At 52.6% G+C, this 17,824-nt stretch overlaps 8 protein-coding genes across 8 annotated transcripts; 3 read left to right on the plus strand and 5 right to left on the minus strand.

The window, feature by feature from the left end:
- Positions 1–127: 127 nt before the first annotated feature.
- GT037_000711 (chlorocatechol-dioxygenase) lies at positions 128–1,244 on the minus strand (the record flags this gene model as incomplete). The annotated part of the gene is made up of 3 exons (XM_038925758.1): positions 128–401; positions 455–939; positions 996–1,244. The coding sequence occupies 3 exons, from the start codon at positions 1,242–1,244 to the stop codon at positions 128–130; spliced, it is 1,008 nt and encodes a 335-aa protein (XP_038791614.1).
- A 791-nt stretch (positions 1,245–2,035) lies between these two features.
- On the minus strand, positions 2,036–2,456 carry GT037_000712 (uncharacterized protein; the record flags this gene model as incomplete). The annotated part of the gene is made up of 3 exons (XM_038925759.1): positions 2,036–2,074; positions 2,142–2,209; positions 2,318–2,456. The coding sequence occupies 3 exons, from the start codon at positions 2,454–2,456 to the stop codon at positions 2,036–2,038; spliced, it is 246 nt and encodes an 81-aa protein (XP_038791615.1).
- A 753-nt stretch (positions 2,457–3,209) lies between these two features.
- On the minus strand, positions 3,210–3,622 carry GT037_000713 (uncharacterized protein; the record flags this gene model as incomplete). Its single annotated transcript, XM_038925760.1, has 2 exons — positions 3,210–3,503; positions 3,557–3,622. The coding sequence occupies 2 exons, from the start codon at positions 3,620–3,622 to the stop codon at positions 3,210–3,212; spliced, it is 360 nt and encodes a 119-aa protein (XP_038791616.1).
- Positions 3,623–4,542: 920 nt separating this feature from the next.
- On the plus strand, positions 4,543–5,822 carry GT037_000714 (uncharacterized protein; the record flags this gene model as incomplete). Its single annotated transcript, XM_038925761.1, has 2 exons — positions 4,543–5,173; positions 5,221–5,822. 2 exons carry the CDS (start codon positions 4,543–4,545, stop codon positions 5,820–5,822), a joined length of 1,233 nt encoding a protein of 410 aa, XP_038791617.1.
- Positions 5,823–7,469: 1,647 nt separating this feature from the next.
- On the minus strand, positions 7,470–11,575 carry GT037_000715 (electron transfer flavoprotein-ubiquinone oxidoreductase; the record flags this gene model as incomplete). The annotated part of the gene is made up of 8 exons (XM_038925762.1): positions 7,470–8,073; positions 8,121–8,197; positions 8,337–8,497; positions 8,551–8,556; positions 8,609–8,797; positions 8,981–9,363; positions 9,654–9,737; positions 9,786–11,575. The coding sequence occupies 8 exons, from the start codon at positions 11,573–11,575 to the stop codon at positions 7,470–7,472; spliced, it is 3,294 nt and encodes a 1,097-aa protein (XP_038791618.1).
- Positions 11,576–12,852: 1,277 nt separating this feature from the next.
- On the plus strand, positions 12,853–14,519 carry GT037_000716 (uncharacterized protein; the record flags this gene model as incomplete). Its single annotated transcript, XM_038925763.1, has 4 exons — positions 12,853–13,255; positions 13,304–13,626; positions 13,679–14,075; positions 14,125–14,519. The coding sequence occupies 4 exons, from the start codon at positions 12,853–12,855 to the stop codon at positions 14,517–14,519; spliced, it is 1,518 nt and encodes a 505-aa protein (XP_038791619.1).
- Positions 14,520–14,971: 452 nt separating this feature from the next.
- On the minus strand, positions 14,972–15,540 carry GT037_000717 (uncharacterized protein; the record flags this gene model as incomplete). Its single annotated transcript, XM_038925764.1, has 2 exons — positions 14,972–15,027; positions 15,075–15,540. 2 exons carry the CDS (start codon positions 15,538–15,540, stop codon positions 14,972–14,974), a joined length of 522 nt encoding a protein of 173 aa, XP_038791620.1.
- A 447-nt stretch (positions 15,541–15,987) lies between these two features.
- GT037_000718 (uncharacterized protein) lies at positions 15,988–17,649 on the plus strand (the record flags this gene model as incomplete). The annotated part of the gene is made up of 3 exons (XM_038925765.1): positions 15,988–16,756; positions 16,806–17,388; positions 17,439–17,649. 3 exons carry the CDS (start codon positions 15,988–15,990, stop codon positions 17,647–17,649), a joined length of 1,563 nt encoding a protein of 520 aa, XP_038791621.1.
- Between the last annotated feature and the right edge of the window lie 175 nt (positions 17,650–17,824).

The raw sequence follows: 17,824 nt of genomic DNA on the forward strand, positions 1-17,824 counted from the left end.
GTCCAAGTCTGTTCTTATTTGTTCTTGAATCAACTACTCCTTGATTATGATACTCAACACTTTCACAGACCGATGCAAATGGTGACATATCTTGGTATATATTAAATGTGCAATACCGATTCACAGGCTAGTCGACTTCTGGAACAGGTAGTCCGTTGATTATCATCATGCCTTCTCTTCCTAACATCTTCATCGCCTTGGCCGCTTCGTCATGTCGCAACTGCTTTGTCTCCTCGTCTGTAACGAGTACGAAGTCGTACTTGAGCAGCTTCGACCCCTCTTTGGCATCATACTTTTTGGCCTGCTCGGCTGTCACAGTACCTAAGCTGACGATAAGAGACTCCTTGACGCCAAAGACAGCATCAGATGTCTCGTAGTCAGAACCACGGACATACAACGCCCTGCACAACGTTCAGCACGGATATAGTAAAAAAAGGGTAGCAAGAAAACTCACGTAACCAGGTTATCAAAACCCTCCTTCTCGAACATGAAGTGCATATGACTCGGTCTCCAACAATGTCTTCCCAGTTTTTCAAGCAATTTGCCGACAGGTCCGTCATTAGGAATTGGGTATGGCACAGGTACAATACCCTTGAACCAAAACACACCATCTTTGTCACTCCTTATGACAGCACGGCCGTCGGCTTTATCGCCCCTGTTCTCATACTGCACATCGTATTTTCCATGGGAGTCTGTCTCCCACACATCTACCTTGACGTCTGGCACAGGTTCGCCGGTTGTGGTCTTGACAGTACAGAGGACAAGTAGGGCCTCACCATTGGGATCAGCCGAGATTGAGGTGCCGTTTGAGTCGGATGGCGCGTCATGCGTGTGGAAGGGGCCAAGGACTGTGCCTTCAGTTGAAGAGGGAGGTTTCGGGTGGTCGATGGAGTCTACGAGGAGGGAGAGACCGACTATGTCTGAGAGGAGAATGAATTCCTACAATAAGTTAGTATTTTTCATCTTCTAGATGCAAGACTAGATGGAGACCATACCTGTCGCACGTCTGTACATATCTGCCCAACTTGCGTGAGAAACTGAATGCCTGCCATCCATTCATCGAAGCTCAATCGCGTCTCGCGCGCGAAGTCGTGCAGGTGCAAGACCAGACGTTCCATGACATACTTGAGGCGCGGGTCGCTGCATTGCGAATTTATTCGGTGTACATTCTCGGTGATGTTTTCGATGGTGAGGTCCTTGAGGACGGGAACCGTGGAGGCATCTGCGCTCTTGGAAGATGCCATTACGTGCAACGAGACGGCCAGGTAGCAGGGGCGTATGGAGACACGAAGAGCAATCGAGGCACAGAGTAAGAGCGATACTGATGTGCTCAAAGTGTAGAATAAAACGAAGCTCTTGAAGCTATTCAAAGGAGAGTTCAGTCGCAGTTAGCCGTAACATTGACAAATGGGAAGGACCCGCGAAGCTTAACGCGAGAGACCTCCATCGGATCCACCCTAAAAGAGTGCCGCTGACCATGCCAGAAAGCTCATAGGCCAAGTAGCTGGAAAGCGCAGGGTTACAGGCGCCGGCAGAGAGTTCAAGAGGTGGAGGTGATGATGTCGGAGGGGCTCTCGGTACCTGGGATGCGGGGCAGCTTCCAGCGCCAGCTTACCAAGAGCTTACAAGCAGTTGTGCAATCACAATCTTCAACGGCACACGACAATGCGTAGCAGTTCCAACGACTAGTACAGTAGTGTACCTGAGTAGACTTCTAGAAACTACTAACGCTATGAACCATGCTCTGTACGACTGTCCGGCAATTGGCCTAGACATATTGCGTCACTAAAACTGCAGGAACAATGCAGTCAATAGATGCACATAGAGTAATAACGAGATGCGTTGATTTTTTTCCATATTGCCTTTAAAGCGTATCGTAACTGTAATCCTGTGCGCCATGATCGTTCCCGCCCATCATCCCGAACTCCGCCCGCATGCCACCAGCCCATAGTGACCCATCATAAAGACATGACTGCTGTAGGTGAACCGAAGTCAACCAAGGAAAGTGAAATCCAGTGAGCAACCTCATGGGAGGTTAGACATTGTTCTTGGGATTCTCTGGTGAAGCTTTCCACTGCTCAACGTTAACCAAATTACTCGTCGTTGCACAGTGGTGCCCTAAGCTCGGTCGAGTAACATACCTTCTTGCCGAGCTCTTGCTGTTGCTCCTTGAAAGACAGGTCCTTGTACTCGTCACGGTGAGCTTTAACTGTGACTTTCTGTTAGCAAATGTCGTCATCTCAGAGTGCAGTGTTATTGCGCCTCGACTAACACGTTTGGATAACGCGTCAAAACGCGTCAAACGTTACAGACTTACAGTATGCTTGCATCTTGGCCATGGCAGTCCTCGCATTGTTCTTTTTGCCAACGCGACCGCCCTTGGGAGCAGCCTTCTTGATACCCGCGCCGTTGGTCGCTTTCGGTATCGCAGTTTTAGTAGTGGTGGTAGTGGCCATGATCAGTAGCAGATGCTGATAGATGTTGTGTTAGAGTTGTCAGATGAGAAGAGCTTCTGGTATGAATGGTAAGTAGAGGCGTAGTTGTAACGTTGATAAGAGGTAAGTGTGAACTGAAGGTTTATTGACAGAAGGCGCGACCCAGACCGCGCTAAGCTTTACTTAGTTTACCACGCATCTACTCCATGGATTCAACAGCCTGTCCAGATGCTTGCGCGACGTTGGAAATATGGTCTCAAGCGATTGGTGCTTGTCATCACATGAAACACGTAGCAATATGCGCCCCTAAACAATCATTCCGGAAGCGAGGGATAGCGGCATGGAACGCGCGATCATGCCTAAGGGAGTGGACAACCCCATCTCATAAACCATAGAGCTGACGTGAGCAGCGTGTTGGTCTTCGGGGACGCCCAATGCCGTTTCCAAGGCAGTCGGACGGGATTGGGCCACCGTGACGCAGTCATTCGCGTAGCCATACGGATCCTCGTACATCTACAACGCATCTTGGTCTGTCGTAACAGGGGCGCAACGGGTCCTTTAGTGCTTGAACGACTTGCACTATGGTGATTGTACCTCGAAGTTTACCATTCTGCGGGTGAGATTCTATGTCAGGGCCCGGTCATCTGAGATTCTGAAACCTTTCTTGAATCACCTTATCCAAAGACACACCCAGAGATCCAGCTCTTCTTCACAAAAACCCAGCCGGAGCGCGTCAAACGAGGTTCGATTGTGCGTTGGTCTCTGATTATACTCTCACGAATGCGCCGTCTTCTCTTCCGTTATACGACGATGTCGGGCATCTTGCGAGTCAGCCTCCATGCCCCCTGTACTCAGCACCGGCCGGTCTATACCTCGAGAGGCGATACTAAACTTCCGACGGTGACCGCTCGGGCGCTCAGTGAGGCTTGGGGCACGAGGTCTCGCTTTTCCGCGAGCGCGTCCGCCGATGAAAGGTATCTCGTATGCGCCAGCGCGACAGCAGTATAGGAGTAGGTCGTAGACGAGCAGCGCTGCCCATGGGCCGATGGCTACGAGGCCGAGAAAGAGCTATTATACTGTGAGAAGGCAAAGTCCAATCGAGCATGCTTTGGTCTACTCACGAATATGCGTGTGATCCAGGTTTCTACCACGGCCAAGTTTGCAGGTAGAATAGAGAGAAATCCCATGGCGGGGCGTAGCGGATGTTTGCACTGGTAGAGAGGAAGCTGAGGATAAGGGGCGCGTAAGAGGTATAGAGGGTCTGGAGATACACTGAATGCTTGCAATTGAATCAACGATAGTCGCCCACCAATGACACCAAATTCCAACGACAAAGACGGGTGATGTCTACGTCTGGTGGAGAGATCGGCCGTCATCATCAAGCCGCCGCCGCGATGGGGACCGAAGTGGGTCGTGGCTGAAGCTTTCCCCAGCTTGGTACCGGGCTCACCATCACCGATCCAACACCAACCACTGAACATCAACCCTCAACATTAGATGCAGCTGACATCTCAGCCTTATGTGAGGCTGTACAATGGTTGTTACTCTGATTGGGTGGCAACTAGGCCCTAGCTTTGCGAAGCCAGTAAGGCATGTCCGGCATACTGGCAAGCATGCCCACCCCTCCAGGGAGACAGCTCCCAAGGCTCCATGCCCCTCCGTTGCCATACCACTTGTTGTTCAGTCACATCGTGATCAACTGAGCCAAATCCAGGTCAAGCAAAATCTGGTGCTGCTACGTCTTCGTTACATTGACCGTTGACCCTTAACCGGCGGCCTCCCAAAGTACAGGCGCTTGGCCCTGCGCATGCAGACGGCTGCCTGGACCTAATCATCTCGGGTCTTGAGTCTTCTCAGACACCCAGACAGCGGTTCTCTATTCATTGCACGGTTTCAGACTTTGAACATTCCCTTCGACATCACTCTGGATTATCGCACGAATTCTGACTTGCCCACGCCAACAAACTGGGGCTGACCTCACTGCTGCGCCTTGCCAGCAGCCTCGTTGCTTCATCTACTCGACTCAAACAAATCGAAAATATATGCTAAGTCAGTGCTGGATCTCGAGCCTTGTGCGCGTTCTTGTGTCCTTCCGTTCACACTCAACATGAACGACCTCTCTTTCCTAGACGCGTACCTCAAGCAAGGTCAGAGCAATGCGACGTTGAAGGTAGTTCTTCCCAACGGAGAGGTTCGCGAGATCTCTGATCGTATCTGCCCATTCAAGTTTTTGGACAAGTGCCCTCTACTGTACCATGCATTCGAGTACGGTTTCCAGAGTCGCTTGCAAGCCAGCCTTGAGGCTCCGTCCGAGTATGCCATCATATCGCTTCTCCGTTACTGCTACACCGGTAGCTATCTCCCTCCACAAGCAGAGTATGGGCCAATACTGCTTCTTCCGCACGTCGAAACGTACAAGATTGCCGAAGACTTCGATGTTGCCGAGCTACAGCTACTTGCGCATGGCAATATCTCGCTACAGGTTGATTTCGCCTGCTCTCTACCTGCCCCTCCACAAGACTTACTCGAAACCATACGTTTCGTGTATCGACATTACGCGAGTCAGAAGGCCCGCCGACAACATGCTCTTGTTGACACACTCCTCAACTACTGCATCTCAACTTTTCTGGCCCACAGACTCGGCGAAGAAGCCGAGTTTCTCAAGATTGCGGCCGATATTCCAGACCTTCGTCAGGACCTCTGTCGCATGAACATGGAGCGCAATTTCGAGGATGAATGTAAGATTCGCTATAGCTATTGGGGATATCCAGGCTAACTTCAATAGGCGCACAGGATATCATACGGTTGTGTCTTGACACCCTTCAGACTCAGCCTTGTGTTCGCCCGACTGTCCTTGCTTCAAGAGACCTACCACAAGAGATGATTTGCGGCGATTCTGGAGACATTCTGCGCGAATCGCACCACCCGCGTGGCGATCACTGGACTGCCAATCAATCTAAAACTCATGAAGAGGCGGGTCAGGACAACATGGTCGATTCAGTTATTACAACCTTTGTGCATCGGCCCAAAGTCGAGCGGCGAGTGACCTTTGCAGAAACAAACGTCGGTTTGCAGTCCGTAGATTCTCACTCTGGCCGCTCCGAAAGCACTTCTACGTTCAAGCTCCCTGGAATAGCTACTAGCTTTCTAGCACCTGCTTTCTTCGATCTGCCTACCACACAACCAACACCCAGCGGTGACTCCCCCGATGAAGACCAGGGTTTCACCTTAGTCTCTCGACCCAAACCGCACACTCTGGCTAAAATCGACGAGCCTATGTCCAGTCCTGAGATGGTTCCTGCCGCTGTTTTTGATATCCTAGCCGCCAGCGGCACTGACTACGCCAGCGACGACGACTGGGATATGGTCTCTACGACTGAGATATGAACCGGAACCATAATTATGGTCTTTCATATACAAAATATTGTGGTTCTGACATTGTATAGCGTCATTTGTAGGGATTTTTAGGTCACATGCATGGATATCTTATGAAAGGTTATTTGATTTCACGATCGTTCTGGCATCCAGCTATCTGGGTGTGGCTTCCAGTTGTGTGGCGAGGGCGTTATCGGCGATACAACGGAAAACCTTGTATAGGTGCAGCATTACGTTGGTAAGCATTCCTCAATATACTCTGCATTGATAATCGGCAAGGCTCTGTTGGGAAATGGCACATTCGTTATGTCTCTATTTTTTTTTTTAAAGAAAATCCAGAACATAAATATAATTTATCAATCTTGTCATTGAAGGCAATTATTGCTACAGTTGCGACCAGCATCAACATCTCTAGTACCATCTTCTAGAACCTATAGCACAATACCAACTATCTTCAGACCTCACAAACCTCTGCTATATCACCATCTGTCTCAAGAATGTTATTACACCTAGTGTCACAGTTCGCTGCGCAACTCCCCTGTCCATCGTGATGTTCTCTCGGCGCATGGTTCCAGTGCCGACTCTCTAACTGGCCGTGAAATTCCGTTTGGTCGACAGGATTGGTCTTGTCTTGGCTAATGTAGTACCAATATGTTGCGATTATCCAGGGATCAAGGAAGAGTTGTAGCGTTTGTGGGCGGCTTTTAGATGTGTCTGCAGCAAGACTTTGCTCCTGATCGTACGCTGAGATATTTCTCAGTCTGGATCACAGCCTGCAGGGTCTGCAGTATTGTGATTTCGAGACGAAGCACAGAGAATACTGTGAATCATTACGTTCGGCTTACATCACCTGCAAGTAGCGCTCTTTACCTACCATGGCCCAACTATGCAACCAGCGAATGGTGGGAAGGACAACGTGATATTGAGAGAATCTCGGTAACATGGGTTGGCGCGATCACTGAGACGGGCGAATTTTTACAATGAAAATACCAAGGTGTTGGGTTGCAACACATCAAGTTTGCATAGTCAGTGGTTCTCTTCGAGGCTGAAGCAATCACACAGCAAGGTCGTTTTGACAAAGCAAGCAAGCCGACATTGCACTCGAAGAGCAGACTCCATGATTGTTAACAGAAAACCGATATTGGGTGAGGAGTAGTCATGTACGGGATTCGTTGATTCGTGTTCATAGCGGCCAGTCTGCAAGCAGGGCCACAGATAGAGTACATGATAATCCATAACCGCACACAATCAGATGAATATGTCCACGTGTACTGAAAGGGCTTTTTGATGTTACAGAAAATTAGGCTGCCTCGTGCAGCTGAGATAACAGTAGGAAAGCTGGCATGAAGGGAATTGCCCTCTCATGACAGCCGGTGAACCAAGAAGAAATTGCATTGAAACAACAGATACATGGAACATCCAAGAAACCAGGAAACAGGAAACACATAAGCAGTCTCATTGGGTTCATGCAGCACAATCGATCCTCCGTTTGTCTTTCAGCTCCGTCATCGCATAAAACATATCCACGGGTAGAAAAGTCTCAAGGGTAGATATTTTGAGAGGTGAGTAGTCTTCAGGAGTAAGAACGCCTACCTAGCTACTGTCAGCAAGTGCTCTAAACAGAGTACGCATAGACTTAAACTTACTTTTGTCGTCTGTCTAGTAGCGGCCACGTGGTGGGTAATCAGCCGCTGCAGCGTCGTAAGGCGGACGGCCTCCGGGGCTACGGGGACGGGCACCACGTGGGGACGGCGGTCTTCCTCCTTCGTAAGGGCGTCCATGACCGTTCATGTATGGGTCATCGTAACCGCGGGGAGGAGGTCGGGCCCTAGCATCATAAGGATCGTCAGGGTAACGCGCGCGCGGTGGGCCATACTCATCAGGCATGCGACCACGAGGCGGCGAACGTCCATAACCTCCATCACGTCTGTCGTAGAACTCGCGGGGAGGTGTGCGTCGGCGATAGTCATCGCGACGAGGGCTGTAGCCACGAGGTGGCCCGCGACGGTCGTAGTAATCATCGTAGGGCGCAGGTGGGTATCCGCCACCGCGGCGGCCCATGGGAGAGCGGGATCGGTATCTATCACGGCCCCGGTCATCAGGACCACCAGGGCCTCCGTAAGGAGCGCGCGGTTTGAAAGGTGGAGGTGGGGGAGGATCGGAGACGTCCTGGACACAGGTAACTTCCTGCCCCTTGAACTCACGACGGTCCAGCTTCTCCACTGCGGTCTTCAGGTCGGCGGCCGTCTCATACTCGACGAATCTACAGTGGATTAGTACGTGTTACTTGCTGCAGTGCTACCTACGTACCCAGTGCCATCGCGCTCGCGGCCAACTTCAGAGTAGACGACGTCCAATCCAGACTGGCGGGCAAAGTCTTTGAGGTCCTATATATTCGAAGTTAAGCGAGGCCCAAATCCAGAACGTAGAACGGGAAGCAAGCGAGAACAAAGCCATTACTGGTCCAGGAACGGTATACTGGCGCTAACAGGGAACTGAAGGAATCCAAGGATCGGGGAGTCTGACCTGCCAGCTGGTCTCCACAGGAAGATTCGCTATTCTCATCCGGTATGGTGTGCGCCTAGGACGCGGGGGAACGCGCTCGTGGGGAGTGAAGTTCTCGTTACGGGCACGCGAGCCGCGAGCGAACTGGACGATGAGGCGCTCGCCCATGAAGTCGGAACCATCTTGAATCAGTTAGGACGTATGTTCGGATTTCTATACACGAGAAGTTACGTACGGAATGCTGTATACAGGTTAGCGTGCGTTCAATGGATTGGCGCGTGGCTGAAGCTTACCAGGGACAACATCACGAGCGTCCATTGCGTCCTTGTACTCGATGAAGCCAAATCCGTTCATGAGTTTGATCTCAGTGATCTCACCAGTACCATGCGTCTGGAAGTGGCCCTCGACATCTGCCTTGGTGGCATTGCGAGGAAGGTTGCCTAGGTATAGGCGCGTAGACGATACCTCGGTCATAGTGACGGCTGTTGCGGTAGAGCTTTATCCTAAAGATAACCTAGTCTGAAGAGAATCGTGAGCAAATGTCCATGAGCAAGCGGGAAGCCATCGAGGGAGCGCGCATGGTGCGTGCCAAAGACGGGTTGCCTCGGTATCAAAGACGCGACGCCAGGAAGCCAGTGTCCAGCGACGTGCGAAACTACAGGAACCAGGGAGATGCGCAAGGGATTTCCAGTGCATACAATACAGGCGGCTAGTCGTACCTTGGAGATAGAGTCGGGCGCTGGAAGCAAGGTGGCCGTGAAGAACCTGAGAGCTTGAGGACCAGGAAGGAGCCGGGTAAGTGCAGAAGTCGCGCAATCGATTCTTGGGCAGAGAATTAGTCGGCCCAGTGTCGCGACAACGGATTGCAAATATAGATGAGGGCCGGAATGCTATTGATGTAATAGGCCCCGGCGAAGTTGATGGGTGGACGGTGACGAAGGGTGGAGAAGGAAGTTCGCCCAACGCCTCACTCGCCCTAGCCTTCCAAGCTTCGGGCACGGACATCACGTGCGTCTTGCCTCCAACGGGGCTGCTCGCCCTCCCGGGGCTACCAGTGAAGTGTAACTATTCTAGACGGATGAATTGTCATTTGTTCGTAGAATTAGCACACACTGGAGTTTATCCAGGCATTGATCGGTTTCCGAACAAGGGGAACAATCTCTCTGTCCAGGCCCTACAAACATCCGAGGTTCACTTGGGCAGCAACAAGTCTAGGGCTGATGCCAATATGTAGTATGTATATATGCGATCCTTCCTAATGTACATATTTGCTGATCGCGTGGACCACGGCTTGGTCCATAGTCTCTATCCCGGTGTCTACATCAAGTAAGTACGTACTTTGGTCCCTCGCCGCCCTGTGGTGTTTGCCAATTGATGTCCTGATCGGGCACTTTGATATCGCAAGTCTTGCAGTGAACGCAGCTGTATGTTGTCAGCAGGCTTTCCAGCGATTCGGTCGGCTAAACTTACTTTTGGGCGTTGATTTGGAACCTGACACCCAGCTCTTTGCTATCGTCCTCGACGTATTCATAGACGCCGGCGGGGCAGAACCTGTTTTCGACACCCTTGTACTTGGGCCATTCCTTCTGAGCATGTGCATCGTAGTCTTTGACTTGAAGATGGCATGGCTGGTCCTCTTCATGGTTTGTGCCACTTCGGCTGACGCTTGTCAATATGTCGAAGCTGATTTTACCGTCTGGCTTGGGATACTCAATCTTCGGGCACTCGTCTGCAGTCTTGGTTGCTGCGTGATCGGGTTTGCCGTGCTTTAACGTCCATGGCGCTTTGCCTCGAAGAACGTATGCTTCAAGGCCAGAATACATAATGCCTCCGTAGATGCCTAGTGGAGTATGGAAAGATGGACGCATGTTGCGCACAGTCTTGAGCTCTGACCATATCGACGACTTGCGCATCTTGTCCTCATAGTCATACAGGAACACGGTACCACCGTCGGTATTAGCTTGTAGGGCATCCCAAGTCGCCTCGGCAGCTAGCATGCCTGACCTCATGGCGTTGTGCGTACCCTTAATTTTCGGTAGATTAAGCAAGCCCGCGGCATCTCCAAGAAGCGCGCCACCAGGGAAGGCGAGCTTAGGTATAGACTGGAAACCGCCTTCAATCAGCGTCCTCGCACCATAAGAGATGCACTTGCCACCCTCTAATACATCCTTGTAATACGGGTGATGCTTCATCTTCTGAAATTCGCCATAGGGCGCCAACCACGGGTTGGGATAGTCGAGTCCAACAACCAGACCAATGCTGACCAGGTTGTCACCAAAGTGGTACATCCAACCACCACCGTAGGTGTCTTTTGGCAGTGGGTAGCCCATGGAGTGAACCACTAACCCAGACTTGAATTTCTCAGGCTGTACCTCCCATACTTCTTTGATGCCAAGTCCGTAGGTTTGGTGTTGACTATCCCGCCTTAGGTCGTACTTCTTGATGATTTGCTTGGACAGACTACCATGGCAACCCTCACCAAGCAGTGTGACGCGTGCATGAAATTCCATTCCTCGTTCGAATGAATCTTTGGCCTTGCCTTCTCGCGATATACCGAGATCGTTGGTAGCCACACCCTGTACGACGCCTTCGTGGTTATATAGTATCTCCGACGCAGCGAATCCAGGGTAAACCTCTACACCAACTTCCTCGGCACGCTCGCCAAGCCACTTGACCATCTGGTTCAAGCTTATTATGTAGTTGCCATGATTGTTCATCTGCGGAGGCTTGGGTAGAGGGATTGCGCTATTTTTGGTCATGAAGTACATGTGGTCCTCCTTGGCGGGGGTGATGTCGGCGAAGCGGTTCAGATTGTCCTCTGACCTCCAGTCGGGCAGGAGTTCGTCGAGCGCAGACGGTTCTATGACATTTCCAGACACGATGTGATCGCCCAATTCACCCGCCTTCTCCAACACCAGAACCCTAAAGTCTTCATTGCCTGCCGCTGTCGCAAGCTGCTTCAGCTTGATGGCTGCAGACAGACCAGCAGGACCTCCGCCTACAATGAGCACATCCACCTCGTCAGACTCGCGTTCTATTGACTTTGGGTCGAATGTGTCGTCCACAGCGGCGAGTCGTGTGCGTGGCGTCGTGGAAAGGCCTCTTCTTTGACCAGCAATTCGGACTGCAGGACGGTACAAGCCGGATACATTGCGTCTCGATAACGGTACGCACGCGAGGGGTCTTGACGATATACGCGCGGATCGGGACGTTGCAAGCAACTGCCGCGTTACGGATGCGGAGACTGATCTGCTGGCCATGGTGTAGGACTTGTTGGGGAGGCAAACAGATGGAATTGAATGCGAAAGTGAACGACTTGACAGATTTTTGCGCTTCCTACAAGACCGACCGGCGGCGCACTACAGGCCAGAACTGACAGTGCTCAATGATGAGGAATGCGACAGAATTGCGGCATTCAACATGTACGCTCGTCGCCAATGCTAAACCTTGATATGACGATGTCTAAAAGTTGCAGCCGAGGCTACAAGGCTAAGTGCGGGATTGCAATACCGAGCACGTCATTGGCCAAACCTTCCTCATCCTTCTCTCCGCACATGTCAAAGTCGCCGCATCCGAACATGTTCATCGTCAAAACCTTCTAGAAACAACATCTCTATGCTGACGAATCTACGCGTCCTATCATGGTTTGACCCTCCGGTACATGTTCCGGCAGCGGAGCGGTGATTAGTTCACAGTAGCAGCAAGGTACTTGCGCGACACCAAGTATTGTATAGCAGAGACGCAAAGCTCTTTCAGATTGAATTGAGCCTGGAACCCTCTTAGAAGCGGGAAGGGCACGTTTTTGCATCTTTGCATGTCCAGCAGTTCCCCCGGAATTTCCAGTGGGCGCGTCGGTGTGCCTGAAACCCGCAGAGATTCAGGCCCATGTTATGCCTGCGAACCTCAGTCATACACCAAACTTATGCGTTTAGGGAAATACCTCTCCGCATATATCGCCCCTGCTCGATCTGCAACATGTTCTCAAACCACACACGTTCGACCCCCAGCCTGGATCTTCGCTATTACGACGACTATGCTGGCATAGAGCTTGCATCAGCTCTCTCTTCCGCGATTGTACTCTCTCCTTCATGCGTTTGATTCGACCGTTTCCAGCCAAGCTACGGACCCGATCGCATGTCAAACTTGATCTACAGCTGTCATGCGAGACGAGGCTTTCGTGCCTGTGAGAGAATTGTGGGGATGGCCGATGTTCTTCCTTTGAGCCTGGTCTCTCCAAGGCATCCTCCAACGGCGCATGTATGATATGCACGGCAGGCAACGAACAGTCATCCCGACAATCGTGACCTGAGCTATTCTAGGCACTACCTCCCTCAGGCACTCGTGAGCTCATATAAGGCAACGCTCTTATATAAACCAGTCTCCTCAGGCGGATAGAACGGCACGCTCAGCTTCAATCTTTCAAATCATTCCTTTGTGCAGAGCACCATCTGTTTATTTCAATTCTCAAGAGCTGTGCTCATTTTAAGTTTCGACACACCTCGTTTCAATCCTTCCAGAGCAAATCCCCACCGTCACTATGAAGACTTCTATCTCCCTCCTCACCCTTCTTTCAGCCTCGTTCGTGGCAGCAGCCCCAGCACCTTTTGTGGGTCAGGGACCTGTAGTCGCGGCTGGTACCGAGAACGTAGTCATTCCTTCTACGAACTTCGGCCGCCGAGAGGAAGACGTTGTACAGAAGTTTGGAGAGAGAGCCCTCAAGCTCCGTGGTGCGCTCTTGGCTGCACGCGGCGGCATGGGCAAGGATAATGGTAATGCGGATGCTGAGGTAGCCAACGCTGAGGGCGCTGCGGCTGCTGGTAACAACGACGCTCAGGATCAGGCGGCACAGGATGCTGCCGCTGCTGAAGATGCCGCTCAGGGCAAGGGCAAGGGGAAAGGGAAGAACGCCGAAAAGCAGGCTGCCGAAGAAGCTGCAGCAGGTATGATTCACGGCTTTCCTATCCACACAGTTTACTGATTCTCATTAGCTAAGGAGCAACAAGCTGCCGCCGATGCTCAGGCACAGCAGGATGCTGCGGCCGCTGGGATGATGAACCAGGGCCAAGCGCAGAATGCAACTGAGCAGATGGGAGCAGCAGACCAAGCTGCCGCCGATCAGCAGGCAAAACAAGACGCTGCTCAACAGGAGGCTGCCGGAGGCATGAACCAAGACCAAGCACAGAACGCCCATGATCAACAGGCAGCGGACCAAGCGGCGGCTGATCAACAGGCACAGCAGGATGCCGCGGCTGGGGGTAAAGACCAGGCACAGGACGGTGCTGCAGCCGATCAAGCAGCGGCTGACCAAAAGGTATGTTTTGAAAATCATATGACGAACCAAGATGACCTACTAACCACGACAGGCTGCTCAGGATGCCAAGCAAAACCAGGATGGAAAACAGCAACAAGATGCAATGGACCAAGCCGCAGCTGATCAGCAAGCCGCTCAGGAGCAAAAGGGTGCTATGGGAGCAGATCAAGCCGCGGCCGACCAGCAGGCTGCCCAGCAACAAGAGGGTGCGATGGGAGCCGATCAGGCAGCTCAGCAAGACCAGGCAAAGCAGCAGCAGCAAGAGCTAGAGCAAGCTGCCGCTGAGCAGGAGGCTGCCCAACAGGAAGCCGACCAGAAGCAAAAGGAAAAGGATCAGGCTCAGTTGGAGGCAGGCCAGGCGCAGATGCAACAGGATGCTGCGAAGGGCAAGGGCAGGGGCCAAGCTGCCGCTGGCCAAGCTGCTGCCGACCAAGCTGCTCAAGCTGGAAGTAGGTGATACATACCGCCATGACCAGTCCCATATGCTAACTACCTTAGATGCGACCGGAGTAGTTGACGCTGGAGCCGCAGCCAACGGCACTGGCAACGCGAACAATGGCAACAACAACGGCAAAGGCAAGGGTAAGGGAAAGGGAGATGGCAAGGGCAAGGGCAAGGGCAAGAACAACGGCAACAACGGCAATAACGGTATCGCACAGCTTCTCCAGGAGGCCGAAGCAGCTCTTCAGGCCGGCGGACAGCAGGGTGGAGCCGGTGGAGCTAGTGCAGCTGGTGGCATCGAAGGTCTTCTCAGCAGCCTCCTTGGCGGTGGTGCTGGAGCTGGAGCTGGAGCTGCTGGAGCCGCTGCTGGTGCTGGCCAACAGAAGGCTGGTGGAATTGCAGGCCTCGACTTGAGCAAGCTTGGCATTGGCCGCCGTGCCTTCCGTGCCTAGAGATGAAGGATGACCAGGAGTATATCGTTGAACGGTAAAATTCCTTCTTTAGTATACCCAAGCTCATGAGGGCCTTTGCTTCTAGATGAAGTAGATATCCGGTAATATCACCTCAGAATAATAATGATGTCCCATAACGTATCTACTTTGCACCTAAGATGACTCGTCCGTATTCCTCGCCCTTCATCCATCCCAACTATTTCTACATGTGCATTTAAGGCTACGGAGCAAAGCGTGTTCTTAGCCGTACGCGCTCGACGCGTGATCGCGTGGTCATGTGAGGCTCGGAGGACTACCCGGGTTATGTGACGTGCTAGTAGCTATGCGTACAATACGATGCAATGCGCATGTTTGGAGTGTCGACACTTGGTCCTTGGGCCTCGCCTTCTGTGTACGAGATCAGTGCTTGTTCAGTTAGGCGTAGACAAGTCGCGTACGATGACGAGCTGCCATTAGCCCTGGGCGAGAGCTAGGTCGAGTGCGTCCATGCAGTCGACAGACGTGCGTCCTAGAATGGATCAATCGTAGTGCGGACGGCGTCTCAGCCAGTCATACTCTGGTCTCCGTCTGCATCCTCTGCTTGAGCGACCGGCCGACCGAGCTCGTTGAGAGAAGCCTTCAGCCGCGCAATACGCGCTTCCAGGTCCTCAATCTCGTCTTCTTGGTCTTCACATGTGCGATCCATGTCCGGCAAGGCTGTGACGGCGCGTCGTGCCTTTTGTATCTTGAGGCGGATGTCATTCGCTGCTGTCGCAACGTGTTGGATCTCGAGGGGCCCCTCTACGGCAAGCTGGGCAGGCGTTGGTGTCGCAGCTGGCGGCTGGGCAGGCGTCTCGAGAATACGCTTGAGCAGCCTGTGGAGGTCAGGGAGCATGTCAAACGTCGAGGGCGCAGGGAGGGTCGGGGTGTTGGTGGTAGGAGGCGGCGGCGGCGGCGCAGGCAGGGCTGGCGTTTGAGAGCCTGTGGGTGCAACTGAGGCTCGCGCTGAGGCAGGCGCATATGGCGTCGCGGCTGCCGACATGGTTGTGGATTACAACGAGTTCCAATTGAAGATGCCTAGCGTCGTGTCTGCGTCGGCCAGCCAGCACGCGTGGACGGGTAGGGCTGAAGGCAGGGTTGCTGATTGGACGGCGATTCTGCAGATGATAATCGCTATGTCTGTCTGATAGGAGTTGTTGGATGTCAAAGCGATGGCCAAATAGCGCGGCTGTTGGGTGCGATTCGAGATAAGTTTCCGGGCGTGGGCTGTGGGGGGATTGTGGATCAGTCGCGGGAAGGTTGTGACGTGAACCGGCGATGCTTTTTTGAAGTTGACCATTTTAGCCCCGCCAACCCTGCCCCTCCGTCAACAAGTTGCTCCCTACGCTCTTCTCACTAGCCTTCCAAACCTCGCCGCTCGAGTGAATCCTCGAGTTTTTTTTTTCTTTCCTCTTCCTTATTCCTAAAATCACCTGACCGACTCGCAATCATGGCCAAGGTCGACCAGAAGACGGTCCTCATCGTTATCGACGGCTGGGGCGTTGCGACGGAGAAGTCGCGCAAAGATGGCGATGCTATCCTCGCAGCCGACACGCCTACTATGGACGAGTTCGCCAAGGACGGCTCCAAAACCGCACAGGGCTACACCGAACTGGAAGCATCGTCTCTCGCCGTCGGACTTCCCGAAGGCCTGATGGGTAATAGCGAAGTCGGCCACTTGAACATCGGTGCAGGACGCGTCGTATGGCAAGATTCCGTCCGAATTGGACAAACCATCAAGAATGGAAAGTTGAAGGACGTGGACAATGTCAAGAAGGCATTCCAGCGTGCCATTGACGGTAACGGAAGGCTGCACTTCTGCGGTCTGGTTTCCGACGGCGGTGTCCACTCCCACATGGACCATTTGATTGCGCTCCTCAAGGTTGCGAAGGACCAGGGCGTCAAGGAGGCCTACATCCACTTCTTCGGAGACGGCCGAGACACCGACCCCAAGTCCGCGGTTGGATACATGGAGACTTTGCTGAAGGCTACCAAGGAAATCGGCCTCGGCGACATCGCAACAGTCGTCGGACGATACTACATCATGGACCGCGACAAGAGGTGGGACCGTGTCGAGCTTGGTATGAAGGGTCTAGTCACTGGAGAGGGTGAGGAGAGCAATGACCCAGTCGCAACCATCAAGGAGCGATACGCAAAAGACGAGAACGACGAGTTCCTCAAGCCCATCATTGTGGGAGGAAAGGAGCGAAGGATACAAGGTATACTAACATGCTGAGCACCTGCATGTCTACTTGCTGATTCGTCCAGACAACGACACCGTCTTCTTCTTCAACTACCGTTCCGACCGTGTTCGAGAAATCACTCAGCTCTTGGGCGATGTCGACCGTTCGCCCAAGCCCGACTTCCCATACCCGCAAAACATTCACCTCACCACCATGACTTCGTACAACCCCAAATACACTTTCAACGTTGCTTTCGAGCCTCAGCGCATGACAGACGTTCTTGCCGAGACACTAGGAAAGCAGGGCGTCAAGCAGTGTCACGTTGCTGAGACTGAAAAGTATGCCCATGTCACCTTCTTCTTCAACGGCGGTGTCGAGAAGCAGTTCGAGAATGAGGAGCGTGAGATGGTTCCTTCGCCAAAGGTAGCTACTTACGACCTCGAGCCAAAGATGAGCGCCATGGCTGTTGCAGAGAAGCTGTGCGAGCGCATTCAAACCGGCAAGTTCGAGTTCCTCATGAACAACTTTGCGCCACCAGACATGGTTGGCCACACTGGCGTTTACAAGGCAGCCATTGAAGCATGCACAGAGACCGACAAGGCTATCAAGAAGGTCTACGACCAGTGCAAAGAGAGCGGATACGTTCTGTTCGTCACCGCTGACCACGGGTAAGTTCCCATCATCTGCATCTTTTGGGGTAGGGCTGACATTGTGCTAGTAACGCCGAGGAGATGCTCACAGAGGAGGGTACTCCCAAGACTTCCCACACGACTAACAAGGTGCCTTTTGTCATGGCCAACGCGCCCGAAGGTTGGAGCCTGAAGAAGTCTGACGGCGTACTCGGTGACGTTGCGCCTACCCTTCTTGCAACCATGGGTCTTCAGCAGCCTGAAGACATGGATGGCCACAGCTTGCTCGTCAAGTCGTAGAGTTCCATTCGCGATATAGATTGGAGACGACGGTTGCTGGATGCATCGTCCTGACGTTCTTTGCTAGGTCCGTACTGATCTAGACGAGAAGAGCTTTGACCTATAGAAACTCACATAGACGGAAATGAATAAAAAAGCAATGCAATGACGTGCATAGCCTTTGCTCTTGGGAGTT

This window comes from Alternaria burnsii (assembly GCF_013036055.1).
Source record: "Alternaria burnsii strain CBS107.38 chromosome Unknown 705, whole genome shotgun sequence".
Lineage (NCBI taxonomy): Eukaryota > Fungi > Ascomycota > Dothideomycetes > Pleosporales > Pleosporaceae > Alternaria > Alternaria burnsii.